The sequence below is a fragment of the Synchiropus splendidus genome, chromosome 2 (assembly GCF_027744825.2).
Source record: "Synchiropus splendidus isolate RoL2022-P1 chromosome 2, RoL_Sspl_1.0, whole genome shotgun sequence".
Taxonomy (NCBI): Eukaryota; Metazoa; Chordata; class Actinopteri; order Syngnathiformes; family Callionymidae; genus Synchiropus; species Synchiropus splendidus.
Window position 1 is genome coordinate 35,667,210 of NC_071335.1, and position 24,490 is coordinate 35,691,699.

The 24,490-nt window shown below is 44.4% G+C and overlaps 5 protein-coding genes across 7 annotated transcripts; 1 reads left to right on the forward strand and 4 right to left on the reverse strand.

The window, feature by feature from the left end:
* Positions 1-32: 32 nt before the first annotated feature.
* On the reverse strand, positions 33-1,193 carry LOC128754611 (rhomboid domain-containing protein 2-like). Its single transcript, XM_053857343.1, has one exon. The coding sequence runs from the start codon at positions 993-995 to the stop codon at positions 93-95; it is 903 nt and encodes a 300-aa protein (XP_053713318.1). The 5' UTR covers positions 996-1,193; the 3' UTR covers positions 33-92.
* Positions 1,194-1,693: 500 nt separating this feature from the next.
* LOC128754911 (cysteine-rich hydrophobic domain-containing protein 2) lies at positions 1,694-6,471 on the forward strand. The gene is made up of 6 exons (XM_053857901.1): positions 1,694-2,012; positions 2,602-2,656; positions 5,082-5,237; positions 5,300-5,356; positions 5,439-5,498; positions 5,646-6,471. Exons 1-6 carry the CDS (start codon positions 1,879-1,881, stop codon positions 5,694-5,696), a joined length of 513 nt encoding a protein of 170 aa, XP_053713876.1. The 5' UTR covers positions 1,694-1,878; the 3' UTR covers positions 5,697-6,471.
* Positions 6,472-6,938: 467 nt separating this feature from the next.
* LOC128754910 (uncharacterized) lies at positions 6,939-10,219 on the reverse strand. The gene is made up of 6 exons (XM_053857900.1): positions 10,051-10,219; positions 9,852-9,997; positions 9,680-9,741; positions 9,485-9,598; positions 7,331-7,429; positions 6,939-7,247 (listed from the first exon to the last, which is right to left on the reverse strand). The coding sequence occupies exons 1-6, from the start codon at positions 10,171-10,173 to the stop codon at positions 7,084-7,086; spliced, it is 708 nt and encodes a 235-aa protein (XP_053713875.1). The 5' UTR covers positions 10,174-10,219; the 3' UTR covers positions 6,939-7,083.
* A 2,030-nt stretch (positions 10,220-12,249) lies between these two features.
* Positions 12,250-14,329, reverse strand: LOC128754733 (uncharacterized). Its single transcript, XM_053857563.1, has 6 exons — positions 14,210-14,329; positions 13,680-13,822; positions 13,277-13,338; positions 12,951-13,064; positions 12,780-12,878; positions 12,250-12,720 (listed from the first exon to the last, which is right to left on the reverse strand). The coding sequence occupies exons 1-6, from the start codon at positions 14,312-14,314 to the stop codon at positions 12,596-12,598; spliced, it is 648 nt and encodes a 215-aa protein (XP_053713538.1). The 5' UTR covers positions 14,315-14,329; the 3' UTR covers positions 12,250-12,595.
* An 855-nt stretch (positions 14,330-15,184) lies between these two features.
* On the reverse strand, positions 15,185-21,359 carry LOC128753865 (pre-mRNA 3'-end-processing factor FIP1-like). Of its 3 annotated transcripts, none has more exons than XM_053856026.1 (16): positions 21,107-21,359; positions 20,720-20,774; positions 20,163-20,229; positions 19,931-20,046; positions 19,639-19,703; positions 19,457-19,567; positions 19,189-19,319; positions 18,498-18,616; positions 18,106-18,159; positions 17,145-17,244; positions 16,899-17,052; positions 16,741-16,819; positions 16,395-16,450; positions 16,023-16,209; positions 15,790-15,939; positions 15,185-15,625 (listed from the first exon to the last, which is right to left on the reverse strand). In XM_053856026.1, exons 1-16 carry the CDS (start codon positions 21,183-21,185, stop codon positions 15,484-15,486), a joined length of 1,665 nt encoding a protein of 554 aa, XP_053712001.1. In that variant the 5' UTR covers positions 21,186-21,359; the 3' UTR covers positions 15,185-15,483. The 3 variants fall into 3 exon arrangements, with proteins under 3 accessions (XP_053712001.1, XP_053712002.1, XP_053712000.1); XM_053856025.1 differs by having other exon boundaries at positions 15,186-15,628; XM_053856027.1 differs by lacking the exon at positions 18,106-18,159 and having other exon boundaries at positions 15,185-15,628.
* Between the last annotated feature and the right edge of the window lie 3,131 nt (positions 21,360-24,490).

Consider the following 24,490-nt stretch of genomic DNA (forward strand, 5'->3'; position numbering starts at 1 on the left):
AAATTGATTTATTGATAGTATTTGAAGGCAGTTCAGGAGATGGCACAGTAAAAAAAGAGGTAAACATGAGTAGCAAGTAGCACCCAGAGAGACTACACTGATGGTGCTGCTATCGCGGGGGCTTGCTCTGAGCAGCTGGCTGCTGGAGTTGGGGGTGAGGTCACCCAGCCTTCGTATGTCATATCTTTGGCACCTGCACTGTTGATGCTGGACAGAGGGGCATAGGCCTGGACCGGGTACGACCCGGGTGTTGGGTTGACCTGTGGCAGAAGTGTCTTTCTCCTCTCCTCTGTGGAAGCAGGCACAAACGTAACAAGAGTAATTTTCCTCAAGAGTCTGAAAGGCATCATCTTCTCCAGAACACCAGCTCTGGCTTCGGTTAAGTCCAGATAGGAGAACCAGCCTTTCCCGTGGATCCCCCCCACCAGAGCAGCGGTGATGTTACAGGGAAGCACCGCATGGGGGATGAGCACACTGGTGGCCATGACGAACACCCAGGGAAGAGCCATGGTGCTGAAACTCACGCCACACAGGAAGCCCTTGCTCATGTTGGAGTGCATGGTGGACAGAGCCACGCAAGCCAGCGCCGCAGGAACCAGCCCCTCCGTGTGATGCGGGTCACCCTTGTCCAGCAGGAGGTCAAGGACAGAATACAGCAAACCAGTACAGGTGGACAGAACCACAAACAGGAAGAGGAAGCGAACAGTCCCGAGGCCATTCTCCAAGGTCCGGCTGAGAAAGACAAATGTTGTGATGCTGAGCAGCAGCTGTGTGGAGCTTCTGTGGTACAGAGGGAAGAGGATGAGTCTGTGGAGGTGTCCGCTTCTGAGAGCATCAGAGCCCACGCTGAAGGTCCCCGGGGTCAGCGCCAAACTGGCTTGGATTGCGAACACCGTCACAGATAGCACACTGACGGTCGAGATCCCGGTTGGGACGGAAGGAGTCATGCCTCTGAATATCTGCGATACCGTCTGTATATAATCTCTCGGTGCCATGATGTGAACGGTCTGATTTCTGAAGACGTTCAACCGCTTGCTACAAGTTTATTGGAGCGTCCACACCAAACAGGAAGTCGGATCTTCAGACGTTTTCAGCTCGGAAACGCGCCAAAAAAGTGTTACTTGTAAAAAGGAATAGTATTCTATAAAGTTCACTTTTTTTCTTATGCGTATGTTTAACTCTGTGTTTTCACAGCAGACTGACTGGGGTTAATAAAACAACTTCCGGGGTAAGATTTCAAAACAAAACAAAGGGCCACTCTTTCTTCTTTTTTTAATTCATTTGATTTTCAGTAATATATTAATTTATATTCATTTAGCCAGTCTTCTAAATGTTGTTATGTGCCTCGTTCCTTGTACCATATTATTGTTCTTCATCATTATCAAGCCGGATAGTTCGTTACGCTAAAGACAGTTTGAAATATGTTGTTGAAACATTTCGTGATCTTGAGTTTTGGAATCGAGCTGTAACCAAACAGGATACACTAAAATGTCAGATGAAAATATGAACCTCGCAGCAAATTAATACAAACTCCTACCAAAGAACAATGGTGTGAGTCATTTAGTTGAATTGCATGGAAGTAATCTGCGCTATACACATTTTTTGCCTAGTTAGTTTTATTTTAATGTGGAAGGAACTCTGACGTCACGACGTCTGACTCTTTTCCGGTGTCGTGCGGCGAACGCGGCGGATGTTGATGTTTTGTTTCAGGGTCTGCTGGACGCGGTGAACTCTGCTTTGCTCTCGAGTCGTTTAACGTTCGCGTGAGCGGCGCAGTCGGTCCCCCTTGATACACATTTGCCTGGTTCGGTTCCTCTGCTCACCGGCATCGTGCCTCTCCCGGCGTCTCAACCGGGAAGCGCGACTCCGAGCCGTGCCATGATGGAGGACTTCGACGAGATCTACGAAGAAGAGGAGGAGGAAGAGGAGGACGAGGACAGGGCCGCGGAGGAACAGCTGCTGAAGTACGCACCGGACCCGGTGGTGGTGCGGGGGTCTGGCCACGTCACTGTGTGAGCTTCTAACTCAAGTCATTCAAAGTGTTGCCACCGTCGAGCGGCTATCGGTGACCAAGGCTTGCTGGATGAGCCATTTTGGACCATGCATAGCAACTAGCTTCTTAGTTAGCAGCGAGCTAACTCATAAAGAAAAACACTCAAGTGTTATGTTTTACGAAGCCACGAGGCCACACGCTTCTACTTACACTCAATATAAGGCGCGGTACGGTGTTGTCATGAAAACAAAGCGCTGACTTTGGGCCTTATTTCACGTTTTCTGCTCATCGACTCTTGCGGCTAATATGAGCGTTCTGTGTTGTTGGCGGTTGTAAGCTGTTAATATCTAAAGTTGTACCTCGGAACCTCATTACTTTCACTAAACGGTTGTTAATGAAAAATTTGTTAGTCCGTGTGTTTTTAAAGTACACAACTTGTGTTGTGGTATTAAATAGAGTCCGCTAGTCAGTGCTACTAACTTCCGGTACCAATGACTTTCTCAGAACCTGGTGACGTGCAGTGGAAGTGTTCAGTGTTGATTCTTGTCTCAGTGTTAAACGGCTTCTTCGTTTTCTCTAATGGCACCTTTATTCCTCTGTCACCGCAGGTTTGGACTAAGTAATAAATTCGAGTCAGAGTTCCCTTCAGCTCTGACAGGAAAGGTAAGTGGATGTGTTTCTAGTAAGCGTTGTGAATGAGTCAGTTCTTTGTTTGCACAGTTCTGGTTTAACACACGGGACAGAAGCAGATTACACCAGTAACTCACATTGTTTGATTTATTATTTACCTTCAGAAGTTCAGTTTATCTGATCTACGGAAATCATTGTTAGAAGAGGGCTTTTGTAACCCAAATAATTATAAATTATATTATAATAATACATTAATTCTGTTGAGCACCGGCACATTTTTTATATTTTGCTCACAACCAAATTGCTGTCAGTTTTTCTATGTTATAAAGGTTTACTTGAGGAAACAATCCCAGAAATGTACTTATTGACTTATTTGCGTCAGCAATCATTTGCAGTACACCGTATTTTGCCGACTTTGAATAGTGCTACTCCTCATAGTTCATTCTCAACTTACTAGTACAAATAATGTTTTGTTACAAGTGGAGGTCCACCTAAATCAGAATCTGGGCCCAAAAACAAAATATGTATTTGCTCATGTTTTCTTAATAATCCAGCAAAGTTTGTGATAAAAAAAGACTACTTCTTAACTTTCTGCAGTAGGGTTGCAGCGATCCACATTTTTTCATTTCCAACATGATACCAACATTAGTCCTGGTCTGATACCATATCTCGCGTTACTTTATTATATCCGTCATTACAGTTGGTGTTTGTTAGTAAAGGCAAGACCAGAAAAGGCAGTCAGAAAAACAATAAGTCCATCAAACAAAAATGATCATCCTGAAAACAAATCTGCCATTCTGAAGATTTCACATTGACACTTCATATTTATTAAGTTGTTCCGCAATAGATGTGTACAAAAAGTTTTTTTTTCTACTGTCAAGTTTAAATGAGTGATGTGGGACTCTGAAGTCCAGCAGCAGATTTTGTGGCAAAACCGTGTTTGAGAAGCGAAAACTCCCGGCGTGACATTTCGCGCCATTTACATGTAACCTTGCTTGCACTTATGTACTCCTGCTGTGTACTTTGGGTTACATCTGCTTCACATATACTGTAAATACCGCACATCCCAGCCCTGTTTTAGCTCACTGTGCTGCTAAATGGCTGCAAACTGTGGAATGGTTTTTTCTCTGCATTGTTATGTCTCATTGCTCCATGTCTCATTGAAGTGTTGAGGAAATCCATTCCACAGTTTTCAGTGAGCTTGCAGAGCAGCTGACCTAGAAGAGATTTCATCTGACAAGGTGAAGCTCACACCCGGCTCATGAATTTGAAGTATCCGCTGGTTGGACCTGGGATTTCCAATGTTGGTATCAGAGTCTGATACTGGATCGATCCCATCTCTATGAGGGTGGCTCGAAAACAGAACATAATAAATGGTGAATTTGGAACTTTTGAGCTGTTCTGCTGAGGGCCAGAGGAGTAGCAAACAACAAAAATCCCCATGAGACATACACTATGTTTATATTGCCTCAGATGCTCTTTAAAGCTGGGGTGTACGTTCTCATGCTGCATGCTACCTTTGAAAACACCATGCTTCTGTCTCACCATCTACTTGAGCTTCATCCCTGCATTATCTGTCCTCAATGCCACATGTGATGGAGGTGAAGCACAGTGCATCGCGGGTAATAGGCTGACAACTCTGTTGCAGCTAGTTTCCGTTTTGCCTCAGTTAACAGCACAATGATGATGAATGATTGCACAATAACGCATTACCTTGTTTCCATCATCGCACGAACCATCGATGAAAGATACATTCTCATTCATTGTAAGGCTATAGCAACTAGTCGGCGATAGTCCACCATGCATGAACATTTGAAGCAGATTCCAAAGCTCCTCTGTGAGGTAGTTTGTCAATAACTGCCAGATGAGGTTGTGAAAACTATCATTCTAGCACCAGCTATACTCCATATTCCTGGGTGCAGGTTCAGGGTTTTCCAGAGAGTGGCTGGTTGAGTACATCACAGTACATATAGGACGATGGCTGGTTGAGTACATCACAGCTTTCTCCAAGAATCACAGAGACGTTGAGGAGCATGCTCAACAGCATAGTAGTTGAGTTTTATATATATATATATATATATATATATATATATTTATATTTTAAGAACTTGAATTTAAGTGTATGCCATTTACAGTGCTGAACAGACCTGTCCAAAACCGTGAAGCAGTGTATGACGCAGCTCGGGGTCCAGCTACTCTCCACACTCTGTAGGACATTCACTTCGTCTTACACTTGTCTCCTTACATTAGCTCAAATACATTACAATGATGTCATTCTTTCATCTGTTTTCCCTTTTCTCTCTTCTCATGTCGAACCTCTACACACTATCTTCCACCACATCCATGAAGTGAACCTCACTGGTAGCCTTTCATCGCTGATGTCTTTCCTGTGACTGACAGACCAAACTGTGTTGCCTCCAGAGTTGAGTTTTGTTTTTGTTGTTTTAACATTTTTCAGGTGGCTCCAGAAGAGTTCAAAGCCAGTATCACGCGTGTGAACGGCTGCCTAAGAAAGACACTGCCGGTGAACGTGCGGTGGCTGCTGTGTGGCTGCCTGTGCTGCTGTTGCACCCTGGGCTTCAGTTTGTGGCCCGTCATCTGCCTTAGCAAGAGGGTGAGACAGCTGTGCCATGTGTCTGTCGTCCCTCACTGATCGACATGCGCTTTGCTTTTTAGACAAGAAGATCGCTAGAAAAGCTTCTTGAGTGGGAGAACAGCCGACTGTACCACAAGGTGAGTCGCTATCCTTCCTCTTTTTTTTCCCCACCTGGTTGATTGAACTGTAGTCACTGTTGCTGTTTTTTTTTTTTTACAGTTGTGTTTGCACTGGAAACTAAGCAAAAGAAAGTGTGAAACCAACAACATGATGGAATATGTGAGTATGAATCTATTAGGTTTACTGTGGTTGACAGTATGCAGCAAATATGAATAGATAAATGTCCACTGTCCACAATGGAGCGTGTATCTTGTGAAATGTTTTTGCTCCTGTGGAGTGTAACGGTCCTGCCTCTTGTCCACGCAGGTGATCCTAATAGAGTTTCTACCTAAGATCCCTATCTTCAGACCGGACTAGTCGGCCGTGGTCTGATTCCCAACCTCTGCTGCTGCACAGCTCCGTCAGAGCCACTCCAGCTGTCAGGCTCCCAACTTACTACCCTTCCTGGAATATTTCTTATGTTTACAGGGTAGCATCAGTCCTCACCCTCTTCTAATAAACCCTTGTTTACAAATCCCACCTGTTCCCGAGGTTCCCCTGCTTGAGCCGTGATGCTGACTGGAAACTTGTGCTTGGCCTGGGAACCTGAAACGGCTCCGGGATGCTCCAATGGGAATCTCATCACTCGTTTCTTACCAACCTAAAGCACATGAGACACTTGTGCCCGTATGTCCTCAGACCTCACCCTCCAGTGCACTCCCTCATGCTTGTGTCCCACTTGGCTTGGACTCCGACAGGCACCAAAGGAACCTGCTCTGAAGTCAGCCTGTTTGCAGAAAGACGAAAGCCTCTGGAACATCAACCAAACCGGTCGTCCTGACCACATTTTTGGGGCCCTATCACCCTACTCTGGTGACAATCACACAGCCTGGCTGCACTCTGGGTCCAGCTGGACACTTCATGAGTTGGTCCTGATCCTTTTTGCTTTGTGGCCAGTCAGAGAAGAAATTTCATTTTGACTTCTTTGTTCTCCCAAATTCAGATTTCTTTGGTGAAGGACTCGCTGTTAATATTGTTTGTGTGTGTGTTTTTTGTTTTTTTTGTTACTGTACATCAGCCTTCTTCTTTCTTATGTTTGCCATTTTTTATTTATATGTCCACATTAAACAGTGTCTTATAGTTGAACCAAAAACCCATGCTCTCTTTACTTCCAGTATCACTTTGCTCTCCAACTTGCTCTTAAAATGTGACTTCATGTTCACCCAAACCACCAAAGTCCCTTCCAATATTGCAGAAGAGATGCCTTTTTTTTCAATGGTTTTTGGCGGTATATTGTGTACGGTCAGTTATCGCCCATCCCTGAAACAAGAGCGCCACCTACTGAACTGAATGATGACACTGCTTCACGAGGCCCGTCACTACTGGTCTGTCTACAGTGAGCAGTCGCCTGAATAACACCAGCATCATTGTCCTGCCTTTTTCACGCTTCATTTTGCATCTGACGTCCTTTTGACACGTTTTTCAAGTGGACCAGAGATAAAGTAGGATATGATATTGTTGCGTGAGATTCGGTGTGTGTACACCACAAAGACAAAAGGCAGTTTTTGGGGTGGCAGGTCATCTTTTCTATGGCAGTTGCAGCGTAGATGGAGGCAGTGATTTTTATTTATTTTTTATTTTTTTTTGATCATGTGGTCCCAGCCTTACAGAAGCTGGGACTCAGAACCGCGTGTTTATTTCCACTCATATTGCAAAATGGTGAAGTCAGCAAGTCGAGACATTTTCTACTGCCCCAATCCCAACACTAGTTGTCCTGAGACGGCAGCAGAGAGTTGAAAACCCCTTGCAGCAGTTGCTCTATGGCAGCCTTGTTTTTCAGCAGCTCATCCATCTGGGCCATGACGTCCGTCCCACCCGAGTGGATGGCTGGAGTCAGATCCTGCACACTGGCGTCATCAAGACAATACCCTGTTGAAAGAAAGAAGCAGTCAGTATCTTGCCTTCAGATGAGCGGCTCGCTCCCTCTTGGTGGCCTGCGTATGGCGTCCTACCTCTCTCTGTGTTCAGGATGACTGGATCAGGTAGGTTCAGACACTTCACCTGCTTCCTGTACTCATCCAGCTCAGCAGGTGTGACAGAGTCTCTACGACCTGAGTGGGAAAGAAGTCGAGGCATTTTTAAAAATAAAATTTAGCTCGCAAGGAGACATTCTGAGACCACTGGATTTGACTTGGTACAAATCACTAGTCGCGCTAAAGAGGTCCGGGATCTGTGCACCAGAGCGACGGTTCACAGCAGCCACCATCCGGGGGTTTTGACTCTAAACTGGTTGTTGATGTGGTTGTCGCTTTGTTTGTGATCCTAGAATGACGGGGGCATGTAGCTACTGTTGACCTGATGCAGTGAAACCTCCCATACCACTCCCATTATAGCCCCCCTGCACTGACCTGTTGGGTTGTAGAATATGATTCAAGGTCATGGTCATGAGACCAGCAGACCAAAACAAGGGGTGATGGAGTCTTTCAGGTGGGATCCCCAAGGCTACAGAATGGCCTCCCCTTTCATTTCAGAGCTCCATGTTTAAGAAGCTGCACTTTTTGAAACAAGCCTTGGTTCTTCTTTTTATTCAGATCATATTTTCACTTTATATCATCTTTTATATCATGCTTTATCTTGCTACTTTATTCGTCTAACTTTGCATTGTCATTGATGCATTGATGTTTCTTGGTATTGTTCTCATCCTGATTTTAAACTGTGAAGCACGACTCACAGCACGACTCACTGGTATCAGGATTCACCACAGACATAGACAGAGACCTGAGGTCCAGTGCCGGCAGTTAGTGGCTAGATCCACGCACGTTTGTATCTCTATCTTTGTGAGGACCTCTCATCGCCATCGCCCAGGACTCTGCACCAAACCTACACCCCATTATAATGACCCAGCTATTTTGAAGTTTTAATCCTCAAACTGTGTCATTCGAGCGACTACGGTTCCATGCAATCTAATCCACAACATCATCCTGTTAGAGAAATCCAAGTTCACCCCCACTGTGGGACTAAGTTGTAAACATGCATTTGAAAAGTCCAGTCTTAGCCAGACTAACGCAATGAGTCATTTGTTCAGACCGTCGTGCAACAGTGTTCCCGGCTATCTTTGTTTGTTTGTTTAGACTCATTTCCTATCAACAGAGTGTTAGCAATAGTTCAATAAAAATACGCTCCGTTCATCCCTCGACTGAGCGTGTGCTCAGCCTTCTGGCCCATTGCAACACCTCTGATTTAACGGCAAACCTCCTCCCTGGTTCCAAAACAAGCGCCTCGGTGCCATAAAATGTGATTCTTGACTATAGCGCCCCCTAGAGGGCCACTTAAAGTTGTTTTGTTTAACACCTCTGGGCCGTGAGACGCGCAGTTTTAATACTTTAGCCACTTATGGTGGCAGTAGTGTGTCATTGAATTGACTTGACAGCTATTACCAACTATGGAGAAGTTCTTGAAAAGAAGAAATGATAAAAAAAAAAGTGATGGCGCCCCCAACAGTAAAAACTGTTCATGAAAGCACCGTGGAGCAGTTTTTAAAATTAAAATGAATTTGAAAATGTTATGACGATACTTTCATTTACACTTTACTTATAGTGTTTATTTATGAGAAAGAAAATATTTATCATTATAAAATAGTTAAAATATTTATAATAATATTTAGATATATAATAATATTTTATTATATCTATTTTATTCATCATTTATTCATGATGTTTGCATGGCAAATATCTTGGCGCCGATCACATGGTTTCATGTCATTTCACCTAGGTTTTGGTTTGTTTACATCTGTTGTTATTGAACACAAAGTCAATAATTCTGAAATCTGAAATCAGTCATCACAGTAATAAATCGGTTCTGGTCCTTGAATTAGTTCTGAAAAAGATCAAAAAGGTTAAGGACCCCTGCCATAAAGTACACAACCAAGACAGTACAAATGTCGTCCCTACTTCTTCAGGCTTCAAGACAACGCCAAGTTTTCTTTAGTAGCACCAAAATAAATACTTGTGAAAACATGTACTTATTTTATATTAAAATTTCAATTTCACATTCCAAACTTACCAGACACCATCATGGTGCAGCAAATGGAAGCTTTGTTTGACCAAATAAACAGCACTTGCTTCAGAAGCAGGATGATCATAGAGGTTTTTCAAGAGGAGACTCACTCAGTAGCTGCAGTCCCGAGTATGTAGTTAGACCGAGGGTGGTGTTGGATGAGACGACCAGGCAGTCGGGGCAGCTGGTGGTGAGGAAGACCTCCACGATGGTGAAAGGACTGACTGGGGAAGACAGCAGAGACAGTGGCAGTGTTGGATGTCAAACCTGAGGAATTTCCGTCCGGAGATTCGACCCGAACTCACCGAAGGACAAGGTGCTGTTCATCAAGGTGGCCTTCGCCTTCAGGAAGAAGCATCTCCCAAATCTGCCGCAGGAGTAAAATCACCTGCTGTTACGAGCGAAAAAATGCGGGTCCCTTTGCTTGACATCTGTCAACCTTACACCCAAACCTTTTGAGAAATTGCAGCAACTTACACCTTCTGAAGCTGTTTTATGATGATACTGTCTGGCTCATCGGCTGCGGTCAGTTGGGCCCAGGATGTCTCCAGAAACCTTTTCATCATGTTGGGGGCCACGGGGACGGTGGAGCTCTCGCCGATGTGCCTCCAGTTTCCCAACAGCTGCAACAAAAGCAGGATCAAACACAGAGTCTGCGGAGCGACTTCAGTCTCACCTGGTCCCGTCCTGTGATTTCCACCCGCCGGGTCAGACTGTCGCAGTCGGTCAGAGGAGCTGACTGACCCACGGACAGGAGGGTCAACAGCAGAGCTGCCAGAACGATGATGGCCATTTTCATCTGAGAAGGAACTAGTTCTGCTTGTTCTGTGTTCTACATAAAGGTCCAAAGATCCACCCCACCAGTCCACACTGGTCATGTGGTTTTGTTTGCATGTTTGGGCTTCTGCAAACAGTTGAGGGTGGCCGTCAACATGAAGGTGCTTGGGTCTTTCATTGGCTGTCAAAACATGTCTGGATGAAAATATCTGTGGAAGCAGTTGTGCAACTGATGTCCAAAGTTTAACCAAAACAGATTTCGCTGGTGTTGAGGCTCTCAGTCGTGGCCTTGTTTGTTTTAAACACACTTTTCTGGAGCACTTTTGGAAGCAGAGAACAAGATGGGTCAATGACAGCAGCACGTCAGGCGGCATGTTAGCTGCACTGTGACCTGACTCAACAAACACATCACTGGGATCACTTGTTTTTGTGTGAGATGCTGATCACAAAGCCATTTATACACTCAAGTTTAAATGTGTTCACGTCTCAACATTTCTCCCAGGGGAGCGTGAGATCGGAGAGTTGAAACCTGACCCTCGATCATGCCTGGGACTGAAAAGCTGAAGGCGATCCCAGCCATGGGTCATTGAAAATATTGCAGTATTGACTCTCTTCAACTGGAAATAAAACTGTCAACAGAGTGCAGCCTCTGCCGCTTGGAGGCTGACTTGAGTGTAGAGGACACCTGAGTAAGTCCCTGTCACCACCGCTCCAACTCCCTCGCACCTTCCCATCTCACACCAAAGTTAAGTCCATCTGCAACTATAATGTTCAATTTATTCACTTGTCAAACTTTGAAGGTCATGAAATCAAAATGCATTGATGGAGATGCTTTAAATTGGTCATCAATTTTGAGCCACCTGTATGTTTTTGAATATATATATATATATATATATATATATATATATATATATATATATATATATATATATATATATATATATATATATATATATATATATGATTATATTACTATTTATTTATTTATACTTTTTGAGTGTGTATTTGGCATTTATTGATTTATTTTCATTGTTTTATATCACCATTAATAATAATGGAATCATTTTCATTTCATTTTTAGTGTTGATGTTATTTATTTATTCATGATGGTGTTCTTCATGTTCATCATTCCGACCTACGCATGTTTCATCTGACCCTGCAGGTGTTGACTCAACTCGCCTGGTGAAAAAACACTGTAGCGAGGCGCTACATCCTCAGAACGTCTTACACATATCATTTCACACAAACAATTTTTAACATTATATTTATTCATATCACTCTTAATTTATTTATTGAGCTTGAAATTTGGGCAATGCTGCCATTCAAATAGCAGTCTGACACACGACAAAACTGTTGTTAAAAAGAGCAAAAACAAACATTGTTATGTTAATAATCTATAACCATTTAACATACTCAGTTACAGAAAGCTAGGATCTGCGCTTTCTCAGGAGGGAATTCGACATCAGGGATTCTGAACCTTGAACGCTGAACCAGAGCATTGATGACAGTCAACGGTAACAGTCAATGTGTCGTCTATATAACATCTATCTTGCTCAATTAAAAGTATGATCATATTGTTCACAATATTGTTTTCACTTTTAAACATCCTTTTCTAATGTCTGCAACATACCTTGGTAGGTGGTGGGGCGGCACCATGGCGCCCTCTACTGACCAGCCAACACTGCCCCGTCCCGTCCACCCAGGGGCTGTTGAATTTAAAATAGACTCCACTATTTTTTTTTTTACAAAGGGGAGTCACACTAACCCACATCAGGGGACAGCAGAGAAGGATCTGAGCAAAAGTAGGACCCCAGATTCAGAAGAAAGTGAGCGAGCAGCTCGGCATTTGTTCAAGTCCCCAGTGCATGATGCCACATATCCCTCTTTCTTATGGTGAAGACGGACAGGCGTGTGCAGACAGATGACCTTGGAATCCCTGTTTCAACAGTGCACCATGCTACTGAGATGTCTGGGAAGCATGGAGCCATGAGGAACATCGCTGGACAGACAATGGTGTGGTGCTCTTTTGCTGCATCTGCTAGCAAGGACTTTAGAGAGAAGCGTGTTGCTCAGTGGAAGTCCCTTGGTTTGAGTCAAAGATCAGGGGTTCTCCAGCAATGTCACGCACTCATGCAAAACAATCTTGGAAGAAATAAGTCCTGAGCCCAGGGGAGTGACTCAACATCTGGAGCTACGCCAAAGCTCCTGATCGGAGAAACGCTTGCTACCAAATGGTGAGCAACCAGACGTTATGGAGTGTTGCCCTCATGTGGACTCCTCCTTGGAATTGTACAGTAATAAGGGATGATTCGATGAAACACACAGCATTGACCTCTTTTTTGTGCTGGTGAAATGTTGTGCACTAGCTCTAGATCTTTAAAGTGAAGCAGCTATTTTATTGTCAAAATTCTATCTAGGTGCTGCAGTACTTTATCAGTTGGTCTTCAGTTGACCAACCAGTCGAAGATTCGATCGAGGACTCGGGCCACGCGGTGTCCCATCCTGTTCTCCAGCAGCGAGTTTAAGGCGCTGATCCCCTCTGAGCGTGGGGTGCTGTCAGGACAGCCTTCTGCTCACAAACACACAGGTCAGAAACACTTCTGCATCACCGGGAGGTTCCCATCTCACCGTAGTCTGGGATCATGAAAATCGGTTTTGGCATCTGCAGACACTCTGCTTGTCTCCTGAGGTTGTCTTCGTCTGCTGGCGAGACACTCTGACTCTTGCCTGTGCATGAAGACACCAGGGTGAGAGATGAGCCGCGGCACAGAGGAAAGCAAACCTGACAGCTGGACTTACTGAAGAGCATCAGGCTGGTGAAGGTTTGTCCTGAGGACGTGACTTCTTCATACGCCACCAGACAGTTGGGGCAGTCTGTCGGCAGGTAGACTTCCTTCAGGTAGAATGGCCGTTCTGTAGAAAACAAAATATCGATCACTCCTACCATTTGGATGGACATCTCCTAGTTCACTGAGCCTCTTTGATTGTATTGTAGGAGAAATTGAAGTGTCAATAAGACATCATTCAAATGTCGCAGTAGAAACTTGAGGAAGTTAAATGTTGACATGGTCTCCTTCACTTTAACACTCAGCAGGTTTATAGCGGAGTGGTCCCTGGACACTCACCAATGAGCAAAGTACTGTTTTCAAAAGTCACGTTGTACACTAAACTTGAGCAGTCGCCGTATCTGTGGAGAGACACAGACACGTGAGATGATGGTTCAGGTCGCATTGCGTTGTTCATGCTCAAAGTCATGGGTTGAACAAAAACAAAGTGTTTTTAAACAGTTTTCTAAAACAGGCAACATGTCAATTTAGTCATCTTTTTTAGTTATTAAAAAAAATACAGAAATAATACAAATACAGCTCTTTCGGGCCTTGTAAAATGGCTTAGCGGGCCAGGTTTGGCCCCCGGGCCTCAAGTTGAACACCTGTGCTTTTCAGAACAGGACACACATGAAGCTCATATTTGTGATTCAGCCGTGACGGCAGACATCAGTAAAGCACGGTGTTTACACTTCACATGTACATTTTCTGAGTCTGGACAAAGTCCAGCACGTGGCTCTGGCTGGTGGCGCTGATGTCCAGCCTCACGTCGGTCATCAGGTGGGCCAGAGACCGGCTGCCGGGCAGATCCGAGCTTCCGCCGATGTAGTGCAGGCGACCCAACATCTGGAAAACATCAGCATCACATCAACCAGACAGCAGCTGCAGGAGGATCTGCGGGCGCAGTGCATTGTGGGAGTTGTACCGTCAGCGTCAACAGACTGTCAATCACACGGCACAGCAGGTCAAATATTTACCTTTATATAAGGAAATACATGAGTGACTTTTAACGCTCGCAAATAATGAAACACCAGAAAGGCTCACACCTTTCAGCAAGAGCTCAGAACTTTTTGGAAAGTTTTGGTGAAACTTTCCAAAAGGATCGATGGAATGGATGGACACCAATACAACTGACTTCCAATATTTCAATAGCGTCTGTGTTGCAGAGACACAGAGACACAAAAACTCAATAAACTACAGCCCGGTTTGATCACTATATTCCCGCTGTCTTACCTGCTCCTTCTGCACTGAGACGGGCGTGAGCAGAGTCTGGCAGCCCGGCAGAGGAGCCGCGCGGCCCACAGACAGGAGGCTCAGGAGCACAACGGCAAACTTCATCCTTCAGACTCTCTCTCGGCTGCAGCCAGACTGGGGCTAATATGTGGACCACTCGGGGACTTTGACCCGTGAGAGGATTGAGAAACCATTACAACCCGGTTAAATAACGTATTTACCTGTTGTAATCTGCTGTGAGTTACTGTACAGCAAAACACAAGAGCTTGGATCAGCCCCATAATAATGCTTCTGCTTGGGAATAAAAATATTTTCTTTGAATCAAAAATAAAAGTCTGTCTTTGCTCTATCCCATTTCGGTATTTTGTAGTGTTGTGCCACCAGTTTATACAAAGATTATCCACCGACAGTGTGAAAACAATGATGTGCAGTTTGTAAAGACACATGCTGTTTCACACAGTGGCAATTGTGTAATGCTGGGACAGTATGATGTCATAATTTGTAAAAATGAAGAAAATGAATTCCTTTCAATCCAGATAATTGTCGACACAAAATATTGTTTTGACAGACGGCATGGTGTTGCATGAACAAGGTCACTATTGAGACTCAACATGAACACTATCTTTATCTTTTAACTTTCAGAAAAAGTGGATTTTGCAACACAAACTCTGTTACCATCTTTACAAGAAAATGTTTTTGAACAATACTATGATGATGAAACATCAGCAGTAAGCCAGACCTACAGAACAGTTTTTTTTGTATTGTATAACACCAAATGAGTTACACACGTGTAAGCAAGCACAGGTTCTTGTATTTAACACACCAGAAGAGAGGCTGTGGCATTTGAAACTGAATTCCCACATATGAACAGCTGCCATCCCAACCAGAAAAGCGGACTCCTCTGCTGCACTGTGGCAGCTGAAAGAAGAAAGACATGGAGCGGCATCTTATCAAAAGTGTTTTAATCGAATGTGACAAACAAAGTTTTGTTTTCCAGACACAGTAAGATCAAAATAGATGACATTTTATTGGGACCAAGTTTGAAAATGAAATAAGATACAACAAAATATCCTAGAGTGACTTTTTTTTACAGCAGCGATCAGAGGCTGAGTGACAGATCTGAGGTCAATATTTTTCCTTGATGTGGAGAACAAGGTGGCAGAAGAGTGGTGGACATGATCACAGAAACGTCCTGGTTGTGCCGGGCTATGCTCCTTTCCTACATCCTTCTGTAGCAACAAGAGAGGGGGCCGGGGGGTGGAACAGACCAGAGGTCACTCCATGGCCTCCTGGTTCTCCTGGTCTCCGCTGGCGTCCTCGCTGGCCTCCTTGCCTTCCTTGCTCCTCTTGCTCTTCTTGTGTTTGTGCCTTCGGTGGCTGTCCCCTTCTTCGCTGTCGTGTCTCCTCCGGCTGCTGCTGCTAATGGAGGGAGGAGTGGAGAAAAGGCTTTGAGGGCATTGAGATCAGAGAGTGAAGACAGAGGGCAGATGCGGCGAGTGAGGAGATCGATGCAGTGGAAAGTGGATGAGAGAGAGAGGAACGGAGATCTGGGCAGGAGAGAGACAGTGGGGTCAATTTACCTGCGGGAGGACTTGTGTCGCCCCTCATCCTTCTCGCGGTGCCGCCTCTCCCGGTGTCGATCTTCCTTCTCACGACTGGATCGGTCTCGGTGGCGGTCGCCGTAACTACGGTCCTGGTACTCACGGGGATAGCGATAGCGCTCCTCTTCACTGTGAGAGTCAACACTTTCACTTCTTTGCTTCAGATATTTTAGATAGAGTCAACATCGTGATCAACAGTCTGTATCTCCCACCTCGTGTAGCCTATGGCAGGACTGTGCTCCCTCTCTCTGTCCCGGTCATGTGTCCTCTCTCTCTGCCTCTCCCTGTCCTTGTCTCGCTTGTCGTCTCGACGGGAATAGTACTCCCAGTTTTTAGAGTTATCCACAATAGTCGGCCAGGGAGGGGGGACCCCACCCCCCATTGGTGGAGGGTACGCACCTGAGGAGAAACCAGTCCTGTTAAGGGAGTCTCCAACACATCCATTCACAACAGATCACGCACAAAACTTAGTCACGTCACTACTGTGATCCAAATGGGTTTCAACAATTAGACAAGAACACCTCATAAATGGTCAACATAAAAGGTGTCAAGATGACAGTTGCATCAACGTGAAGGACTTTTACCTTGAGGGAAGGGATACGGCGGGACAGTGCGTCCATCATATGCTCCTGGATGACCACTGGGGAGACAAGGTAGCACCCATTCAGAAACAGACAACTTTCTTCTGAAGCATCACTTTGGGAACAACTCCCGTCGACCGAGGGACAGTGTGTAAGACAATAGTGCTGTTCACTTGGGCTAACATGAGCACAACACTAAGAGACACACAGAACCACCACAGCTTGAACTTACAACCTACTGCTCTTGTGATAAAAACAGCTGGCAAACAAAAGTGCCAGAGTGCAGCACCAGAGCCACAGCTCCCAAGAGACCTCGGCATTTTAACGTCAAGGCTTTAGAGAGTGATACCTGTCCAAAGTAGGAATGATGGAAGGTGGCGGCCCACTTGGGGGAGGAAAGCCTGGTGGTGGTACCGTAATGGGCAACCCTATGGAAAAATAAACAAGTGATTTGTTTTGGGAAAGAAATGCCTGAAAGCGGAGACGGTTGGCGTGTGACAGTCTTACTGGGAGGAGGGATGAGCGGCGGTGCCGTGCTGACGTTTGGCGGGGGCAGGAACGGAGGCGGAGGCATGTTGGGCGGAAGTGGCCCTGGCGGGAAGAAGGCTGGCAGCTTGGCAGGCGCTGGTTCAGATTCTGATGTGGAATGTTCAGAAATCACCTGAAAGGAAAGGCCAACGGTTTCTCTTGCGTTTTGATCCACAAACTGCAGTAAACACTTAGCAGGTTTGGAAGTGACTCTGCGCCTGATACCTGTATGTTATTGCCCTCGAGGTTGTGTCTGCGTCGACCTTCCACTCGACTGATGGTCCCCATTGCTCCGCCAATCACATCTATCGTGCCGCTTGACTTCCTGTCAGAACAAAGGCAACTTCATGTCAGTCGAGCTATTCGCTTAAAACAGAATCATTTGAGTCAGAATCAAGCTACGTAGCATTCACTCTGTATACAAGCCTGTGTGTCTATGAGACCGCACTGCGTGAGAAACCATGATGGCAGAGCTCTCTTAAGTTCTACAAGCCATGGGCCTAAGGCAAACAAAACACTGCAACCAAGAGAAGCGGTTATTCACGACAGGCCTGTGTGCTGTAGAGGACCTGAATTGCTTTTAGCTTTTGGACCTCTGGAGTCATATCTCACTCAGAACAACTCCTTCAGGCTAGATAACATATGTTATAGATTTAAAAATGCCCTGGACAGATTGTTCACACTACATTGTTCGTGCTCAAATGGCTTCTTTGCAATTCAAACAGAAGCTTTTATGAACTTTGAGCAGAGGGAAATAAAACAATCAATACACCTGGACAACGTGTTGCCAGTTATATAAAGGCTTGATATCATCCAACTATTTCAGACATCTGTATAAATCACACTTCCATCCAGAAACACCACAAAGGCTCCCGGATGGTGCTCTGTGTTAAGATGTTTGACCCTCATGAATCATTGTTGGCATTTCATCATAATTCGGGACAAAACATTGAAGAGGGAGAATCACACTTTAGGTGTTGTCATCACAGTAAATCAACTTTTCAAAAAGCCTGAAGATCAAATGATTTACGCAGGACAAACAAAAAAAACACTTAATTTTTAACGCAGTTTTCTATTCGGAATTGAAAAAAAGAAAAAAGAAAAGCAGCAGGCCATTGTTTCACAAATTCACATTCCCAATCAGGCCCACTTTTAACCTTGCTGGGACAAGGCCACGCCCACTTACATATAGTAGGACATGTCTGGAGGAGGCGGGCCAGTCCACTGAGGGGGTGTGATCCTACCATTTTGAAACAAAGCAAAGGGGTAAAGGAGATGAGTAACAATGGCCCCTGGTACACAGTAACACAACATGAACGGCGCCAAACACATCATCTTTCACAGCGTGGAATAACTCATTTTCAGAAGGGCTTTCTGGCTTATTCAACATTTAACCTTTTCGTGAAATACTTGAAACACACTTGACCTAATCCTGTATTACATAATATACCAACAGATACAGAGCCTCGTGAAAGGGAAACTATCTTTACAGATTGAATCATTAAAAACACGGCATGTAGAAAGTGGGTGGAGCCTCAACCCCAGATCATCTGTCACCATGGGAAGCAGACACGTTACCTGGTGACCTGACTGACGGTTGACTTGTACAGGCTGCCAGGAGATGAGAAGTCCGGCTTGGACGTGTGGATGGGCAAACTGGACAGGTCCTTCTCATTGCCCGTCCTTCCTTGTTGAACCTAAAAGATTGTTATAGATGCAGGGAAAAATAGAATGAAAATCCCATAATACACACTTCAATAATACACAACGCCAGGAATTCAAACGCAGACTTGTTTTGATGCAATTTGATTGTGGTGGTGTACAATAACAAAGTCTGAAAATAAGCATTTACAAGTCGTATCATCCATCTAATCAGAAACATGTTCAAGAAATTTCCAAAAAAGTAAGTTATATTCTTGACAACCTCAAAGTGAATCTGCTATATTTCATCCGACATTTTAAATCATTTCATTTCAATCACATCATTTTAAGATCATATGAGGAGAGGTTATGAGGTTTCAAGTCTCTGGGCTTCTTGTTTACAAATGGGTTAAGGATGAAGTGCAAGTTTGACAGAAATATTGGCACATCCAATAGTTTTTTTTATCAATGTGTTGCGATGGAGAGCGGTCAGGCCCAGGAACACAGTAGAAAGATGGCATCATGTTGTGCCTAAAGGAAGCCATTACTGTGAAGCATCCACTGACTTGCTTTAAGGATTCAGATCATGTCTACATTTTTCCATATAAGAAACAACAAAACTTCTTACAGAAATTTTGCTAGTGACCGATGTGACGGAAGAAACCTCCAGACCCATGCGAAGTCGCTTCTGTTTTTCACAGTAAGCTTTCCACGTGTCTTCATTGAAGCCATAGTTAAAGTAGTCTGACAGATCAGCACCTGAAAACAGAAACACAATGCTATAAACCAAAACTAGGGTAGTCAGAGAGAGAATTAATGTTCATGATCGGCATGCACCACCAAAGAACTAAAATGACAGTCGAGTTCAAAGCATGTAGAAGACCTTGGACACACACCTGGTTTTCTCCAGGGCTTCTCCTCGAAGGAATCCATCTCTACCTCAATTGTCGGTATACCATTGATGTTTCCAGGAGCATCCAAATCCACTCCTTTTATCTTGGTGGTCACTGAAATCACCAAATTATGTCAATACAACAATAAAACAAGAAAATATGAAACGGGTAAAATGGTCAAATACCTTGACTGTATCCCCTGGAGCCTGTGGTCTTAATATTGAGGTTGACAGGTGGAGCTCCATATGGCCTGCAGAGAAGAGAACAGAGCATATGCTACAAACAATCCATTGATGTTACATTGTGTGTTCAAAGGCTTCACCTAAGAGTACTTACATAAAAGGATGAAAATAATACTGATATTGTTTGACATCACATAGCAGCACAGATTCACATGCAAATTCACATTAAGAATGACTTTGAAAAGGATGCAGTGTGTCCTATTAAAAAGCAAGGCTTCCTCATGACTTAACATACGTATATTGCGGGGCACCGGGTTTGATGTCTCCAATAGTGACGTGGACATCGTCGTCATCATCGTCACTGTCGCTGTCACTGTCCACATCTTCGCCAGTCACTGCTTCCCCCGTTACCTGCAGAAATGTAACCAGAATCCACATCACATCTGGGAAGCGTATTGGTTTTCTTAAAAATATATATCTATGCCGTCTATGCATTAGTGTGTTAGCATGGCTTTCAAGATACTGACCTCACTGACCACTCCATTTCCTGTTGCGTGTTCAGCAGCTTCCTCGGTGGGAGTATCAGCTGACGCACTGTAGATCAGAAAAGGAATTTATTTTTATTTATTGGTCTTTTATTGCTTAAGTGTAGCCACCCATCTAATCCCTCTAATACACCAAACAGATGGGGGAGTGCAGCTTTCAGCTTCTTAAATTGAATTCAACAAGGATTTACCTTCTTTAGATGGTGTGCAAAATTTAATGGAAAAATATCATATAAAATATGAAATATATATGAAACATTCGAGACAAGTTAGACAACTGGAAAATGTGGGATCTTCAACAGCTCGTCCTCTGTCTGCTTGGCATCAGTTGTGCATTTTCCTCCCCATACTCTTGGAGCAACAAGCACAGACAGCTCACCTGGCCATCACATAGAACCGACCCATTCACAGCAGCAGTCCAAACTAAGTTCAAGTGCTTACTTTCAGAGGCATGTGTTCTTTGCAGTTTAGCTTGAACATATTCTATGAGCATTGGGTTAAATAAAGCTTTGCTCGAGCAGGTGTTGTTTTGTTTTTACCTGACAGCGGAGTCAGCTTTGGCTTCATCATCTTCCTCTTTACTCTCGGACTCATCTACGAAAGAAAAAACAAGACATTTTAATAAAACACACAAATGCGGGGTTTTAAACATTGCTGATCAATGCTAAAACACGGTCATTGCAAAACATTTCCCGAAGTTATAATGCAGCCAACTCATGTTTAGTAAGTCGCAACAAGCCGTGCAGGTGCTGGAAGGGGCCGCACGGTTAGCAACAATAGCTAAGATGCTAACGTATAAAACCACGCAATTGTGAAGCCTTCGTCATCTAAATGAAAGACAATACGAACCGAGTAGACAACACAGGCGTTCTCTGGCCTCATATGACTGGTAGTGATGCATTGTTTGGGAAAGGTTCAGCCTTTACCTCCATACAGCCATTCCTCCTCTTCATCGCCGCCGCTAGCGTCAGTGGTGGCTGTTTTGTCAGCCTCCTCTGCAGACATCGTCGCTTTCCAGGACTCGGGTCCACAAAAACAAAGCCTGTCCTCTATTCACAGACGACTGATTCAACGCACTACAGCTCAAGCTGAATGTGTAACTGTGTACACAAAAATTCTGACTTCATAGATGCATCTCCAGCATATGCTAGTCAGCTAAACCAGGAAGCGGTTCGTTGAATCCCGCTAAGGTCAACGTGTTGCTGTGGAGCACACAGCGGCGCCTAGCGGATGGAGTATGTATGCCAAAAAAAAAAAAACAGTTTTAGACACTTCACTTTAATTCGGATTGGACTCCAACCCTCCGCACACTGTTTAAGAGCTGACATTCACATCTTATGAGCTGGAAGAAATGTAGGAGCGTGATCCTCCTGTGGGTCCCAGTCACACATGTGCAACCTTCAAGTCTCAAGTCAGTCTCACATTTTAACCTTGAAATTTCAAGTAAGTCCGAAGTCATTGGCAAGTCAAGTTAAAAGTCCAAGTCATTTTACTGCACTGATCTTAATGAATTGAAAAAGACAATATATTTGTCACTCTTACTTGACGTCAGTCTGAGTTTCATTGTAATTATTATTATGCAGTAAAATATATGGAGTCACACTAAACAGAAATAACTTCCAACAATTGATGTTGTTCATGGTCATGGCGTCCAATGTAAACAGAACCACTACAAGTGATGGACGAAGTTGGACGTTGTTGTCTGGCTGTCCTCGATGCACTCGAGTCCAAGTCACAATGACTCGAGCCCCCTCTCAGGAATTTATTGAACAGAATGCAGAGGAACATTTGAGGTAACATTTTAATGATACCTCATAGTTATTATATTTGACTTTGTTTTATTTTTATTTCTACTTGAGTGAAATTGAATAAATGTGGGTCAACAGTTTCGGTTCAGACGTTGAGACCTGACAGACCTCAGTGTTGTTTCTACCTCGTATCAAATCCAGACAGATCATTTATATCCGCTGTAGAGTCGCTGCCAACATCATACTGCAGCGTTTTTGTGGCTTGAAGCCGAACGGCTGCAGAATCATTGTCAATAAATGGCCTGTCATGATTGCTGCTGTGGTTCTGCTGGCATGAGTCGTTGCCTTCCACGGCTGTTAATGCATTTATGGCCTCTGAGCAAGTGGGGCCACTTAAGCTGCTCAGTAATTGACAGAAAAATCTGTGGATCTTCTCACACTCTCTCCTCCACCAGCCAATTTTGAACAATGGTGATGACTGTGCGTACAGACTGGGAGCAATCTGTTGCATGCATCTGCCACACCCGAGCTGACATCTACGCGAGTCATACTTGGCAAGAGTTTTTTTTTTATAACGTAATGAATGTGCTATTTTGTGATCCTCATGTGCGCAGGCCAAGCACGCGCCTGTGCGTACACACAACACAAAAGGTGGAGGGAACATCATATTGCCGCTCGGTTAAACCAATTTTAGGAAATTGCATTTCTCTGAAGCACCGTCTGCCTCCTGAAACCATCTGCTCACCGCCGTCTCGTGAAGAAAACAGCACTTTTGAACAAATGGAAGCCAGAACTGTCAGGTTACCTCGCTCATTCTAGCTAATAAGAAAATTGTTGTGCTGCTGAGCATGCTGAATAATGAAAGGAATATAAACTCATCAGAGTAGGTAACCTGTAAAGAAGTGGCACTGACTCAAGTATCAGCTTTTTAACTGTACATTTTCAATCAGTGCTCAGAAGGGAACGTTCTGCTGTATGTTCATTTAAAAGTTGAATTTGTTTATTCAAACAAAAATGCCTGTTTGTATGCTTGCAGCTCTATGAAAAACTCCCCCCCTACTTTAGGTGAGACAAGCTTCCAAAAGTGCCGGATCACTCTCTGTTTACTCCGCGAATCTTCTTGTCCCGTGCGTCCAGCCCGCCTTCCTTACGCTGGATTAGGGCGCTTTACAGGCCACTCGATGCTAATCACATTTGTCCAGACAGAGGGCCATCATTGCGGTAATTACACACACTGATATTAGCCCACTCAGATAGATGCCCTGGCACATTTTAATCCACATTATCTCTTAAGATCACACAGATGGTTATTACTTTTGGGCAATGCCATCAAGGCAGATTATTCACATGGCAGTTTATCCTGTTGTTTTAGGATTTGTTCCTGTTGGTATAGACAAACACAAAAATCCATCTGCCACCCGAAAAAAAATGGCACTTTTTTTTCTGAGATCCAACTAGAGAGAACAATTGTCTGTTGCAACAGCGCTGGACGTCATGAGAATTACGATGGCGATGCATCATAACACTGAAAGTTAGAGATGTTTTGGTGTGGATGGATGTTTTCCTTTAGACAGTGAGAGTGCCAGGGAAACAGCCAGTCCATGACTTCATGACAAACATTTATATTTTAGCACTTGTTTCATCCAAACAACCAGCGTGGGAAAAACCACAGCTGACCATCGGGGACACTTAACAGCCACACACACAGGAGGCACCATCAGATGCAACGGTACTAGGAAAGAAAAATGGAAATACGGATAATGTCCAGTCAGCTGACGGCAGTCAGGAGGAAGTGTTGGATTGCGTCCTAAAAACGATTAGGGGTGCATTTGTCTTTGAAAGCAGGAGCCCGAGGTGTGAAGATATCTTCAGTTCTGGGTTATTGAGTTACGGTGAGTGTGTGTGACTCAGAAGAGGAGGGAGGAGAAAACAAAAGAGCCGCGAGAAGGATTTTCATCCCGTGATTCAATCTAAGTGGCTATATTTCTAGTATGAAAACTACGCTGTCCTCTGTCGGATGGAACCGGTGTCCTCATCAGTCTAAAAGCAAGTGAGTCATCCTGTGCGTCCACACACACACACACACGCACACACTCAAAGACATTGTGAGTCAGCCCAGATCTGTTATAGACGCTCACCTCAGCGATGAATAATGGAAAGGGTAGCGGCATATAAACGTCTCAGATGACGTTTAAAGTTGGACAATGCGCACAAACGTGCACTTGATGAGACATATGGGCAGCAGGCCTGAGCCAACTTTTGTCTGGTCACTTGACACCTAATGGAGCGGCTTCTTTTGATAGAAAAGAGTATATTGAGTTTCAGGACGGGCTGTGGAACAACCCGCGCGTGAGCGAGCGGCGCTCTTCTGCGAGATAAGCAGGACGTGTCAGAATCAAAATGTTTACCTTCCACAGCTTGTTGGCAACGGTTTTTGGATGGTGGCCAGTTAGAGGGAGTTGGTGTCAGGATGAATCCGCAAGAATAATATCCTCCTCCAAGACAAGCTGAAGACCAAAACGACTGCTGTAGCAGTGAATAAAGCAGTTACCACCAGGACTC

Excerpts from the sequence above, each read along its gene's own strand:
- LOC128754733 (XM_053857563.1), bottom strand. The coding sequence starts at position 14,314 with ATGAAGTTTGCCGTTGTGCTCCTGAGCCTCCTGTCTGTGGGCCGCGCG. Across the intron at positions 13,823-14,209 it reads TCTCAGTGCAGAAGGAGCAG|ATGTTGGGTCGCCTGCACTA; the intron begins GTAAGACAGCGG and ends GATGTTTTCCAG. Across the intron at positions 13,065-13,276 it reads AAACAGTACTTTGCTCATTG|AACGGCCATTCTACCTGAAG; the intron begins GTGAGTGTCCAG and ends TGTTTTCTACAG.
- LOC128753865 (XM_053856025.1), bottom strand. The coding sequence starts at position 21,185 with ATGTCTGCAGAGGAGGCTGACAAAACAGCCACCACTGACGCTAGCGGC. Across the intron at positions 16,820-16,898 it reads GCCGCTCATCCCTCCTCCCA|GGTTGCCCATTACGGTACCA; the intron begins GTAAGACTGTCA and ends ATTTTTCCATAG. Across the intron at positions 16,210-16,394 it reads GCCGTATCCCTTCCCTCAAG|GTGCGTACCCTCCACCAATG; the intron begins GTAAAAGTCCTT and ends GTTTCTCCTCAG.
- LOC128754910 (XM_053857900.1), bottom strand. The coding sequence starts at position 10,173 with ATGAAAATGGCCATCATCGTTCTGGCAGCTCTGCTGTTGACCCTCCTG. Across the intron at positions 9,998-10,050 it reads AAATCACAGGACGGGACCAG|CTGTTGGGAAACTGGAGGCA; the intron begins GTGAGACTGAAG and ends CTTTTGTTGCAG. Across the intron at positions 9,599-9,679 it reads GAACAGCACCTTGTCCTTCG|TCAGTCCTTTCACCATCGTG; the intron begins GTGAGTTCGGGT and ends TGTCTTCCCCAG.
- LOC128754911 (XM_053857901.1), top strand. The coding sequence starts at position 1,879 with ATGATGGAGGACTTCGACGAGATCTACGAAGAAGAGGAGGAGGAAGAG. Across the intron at positions 2,013-2,601 it reads GGGTCTGGCCACGTCACTGT|GTTTGGACTAAGTAATAAAT; the intron begins GTGAGCTTCTAA and ends CTGTCACCGCAG. Across the intron at positions 5,357-5,438 it reads ACAGCCGACTGTACCACAAG|TTGTGTTTGCACTGGAAACT; the intron begins GTGAGTCGCTAT and ends TTTTTTTTACAG.
- LOC128754611 (XM_053857343.1), bottom strand. The coding sequence starts at position 995 with ATGGCACCGAGAGATTATATACAGACGGTATCGCAGATATTCAGAGGC.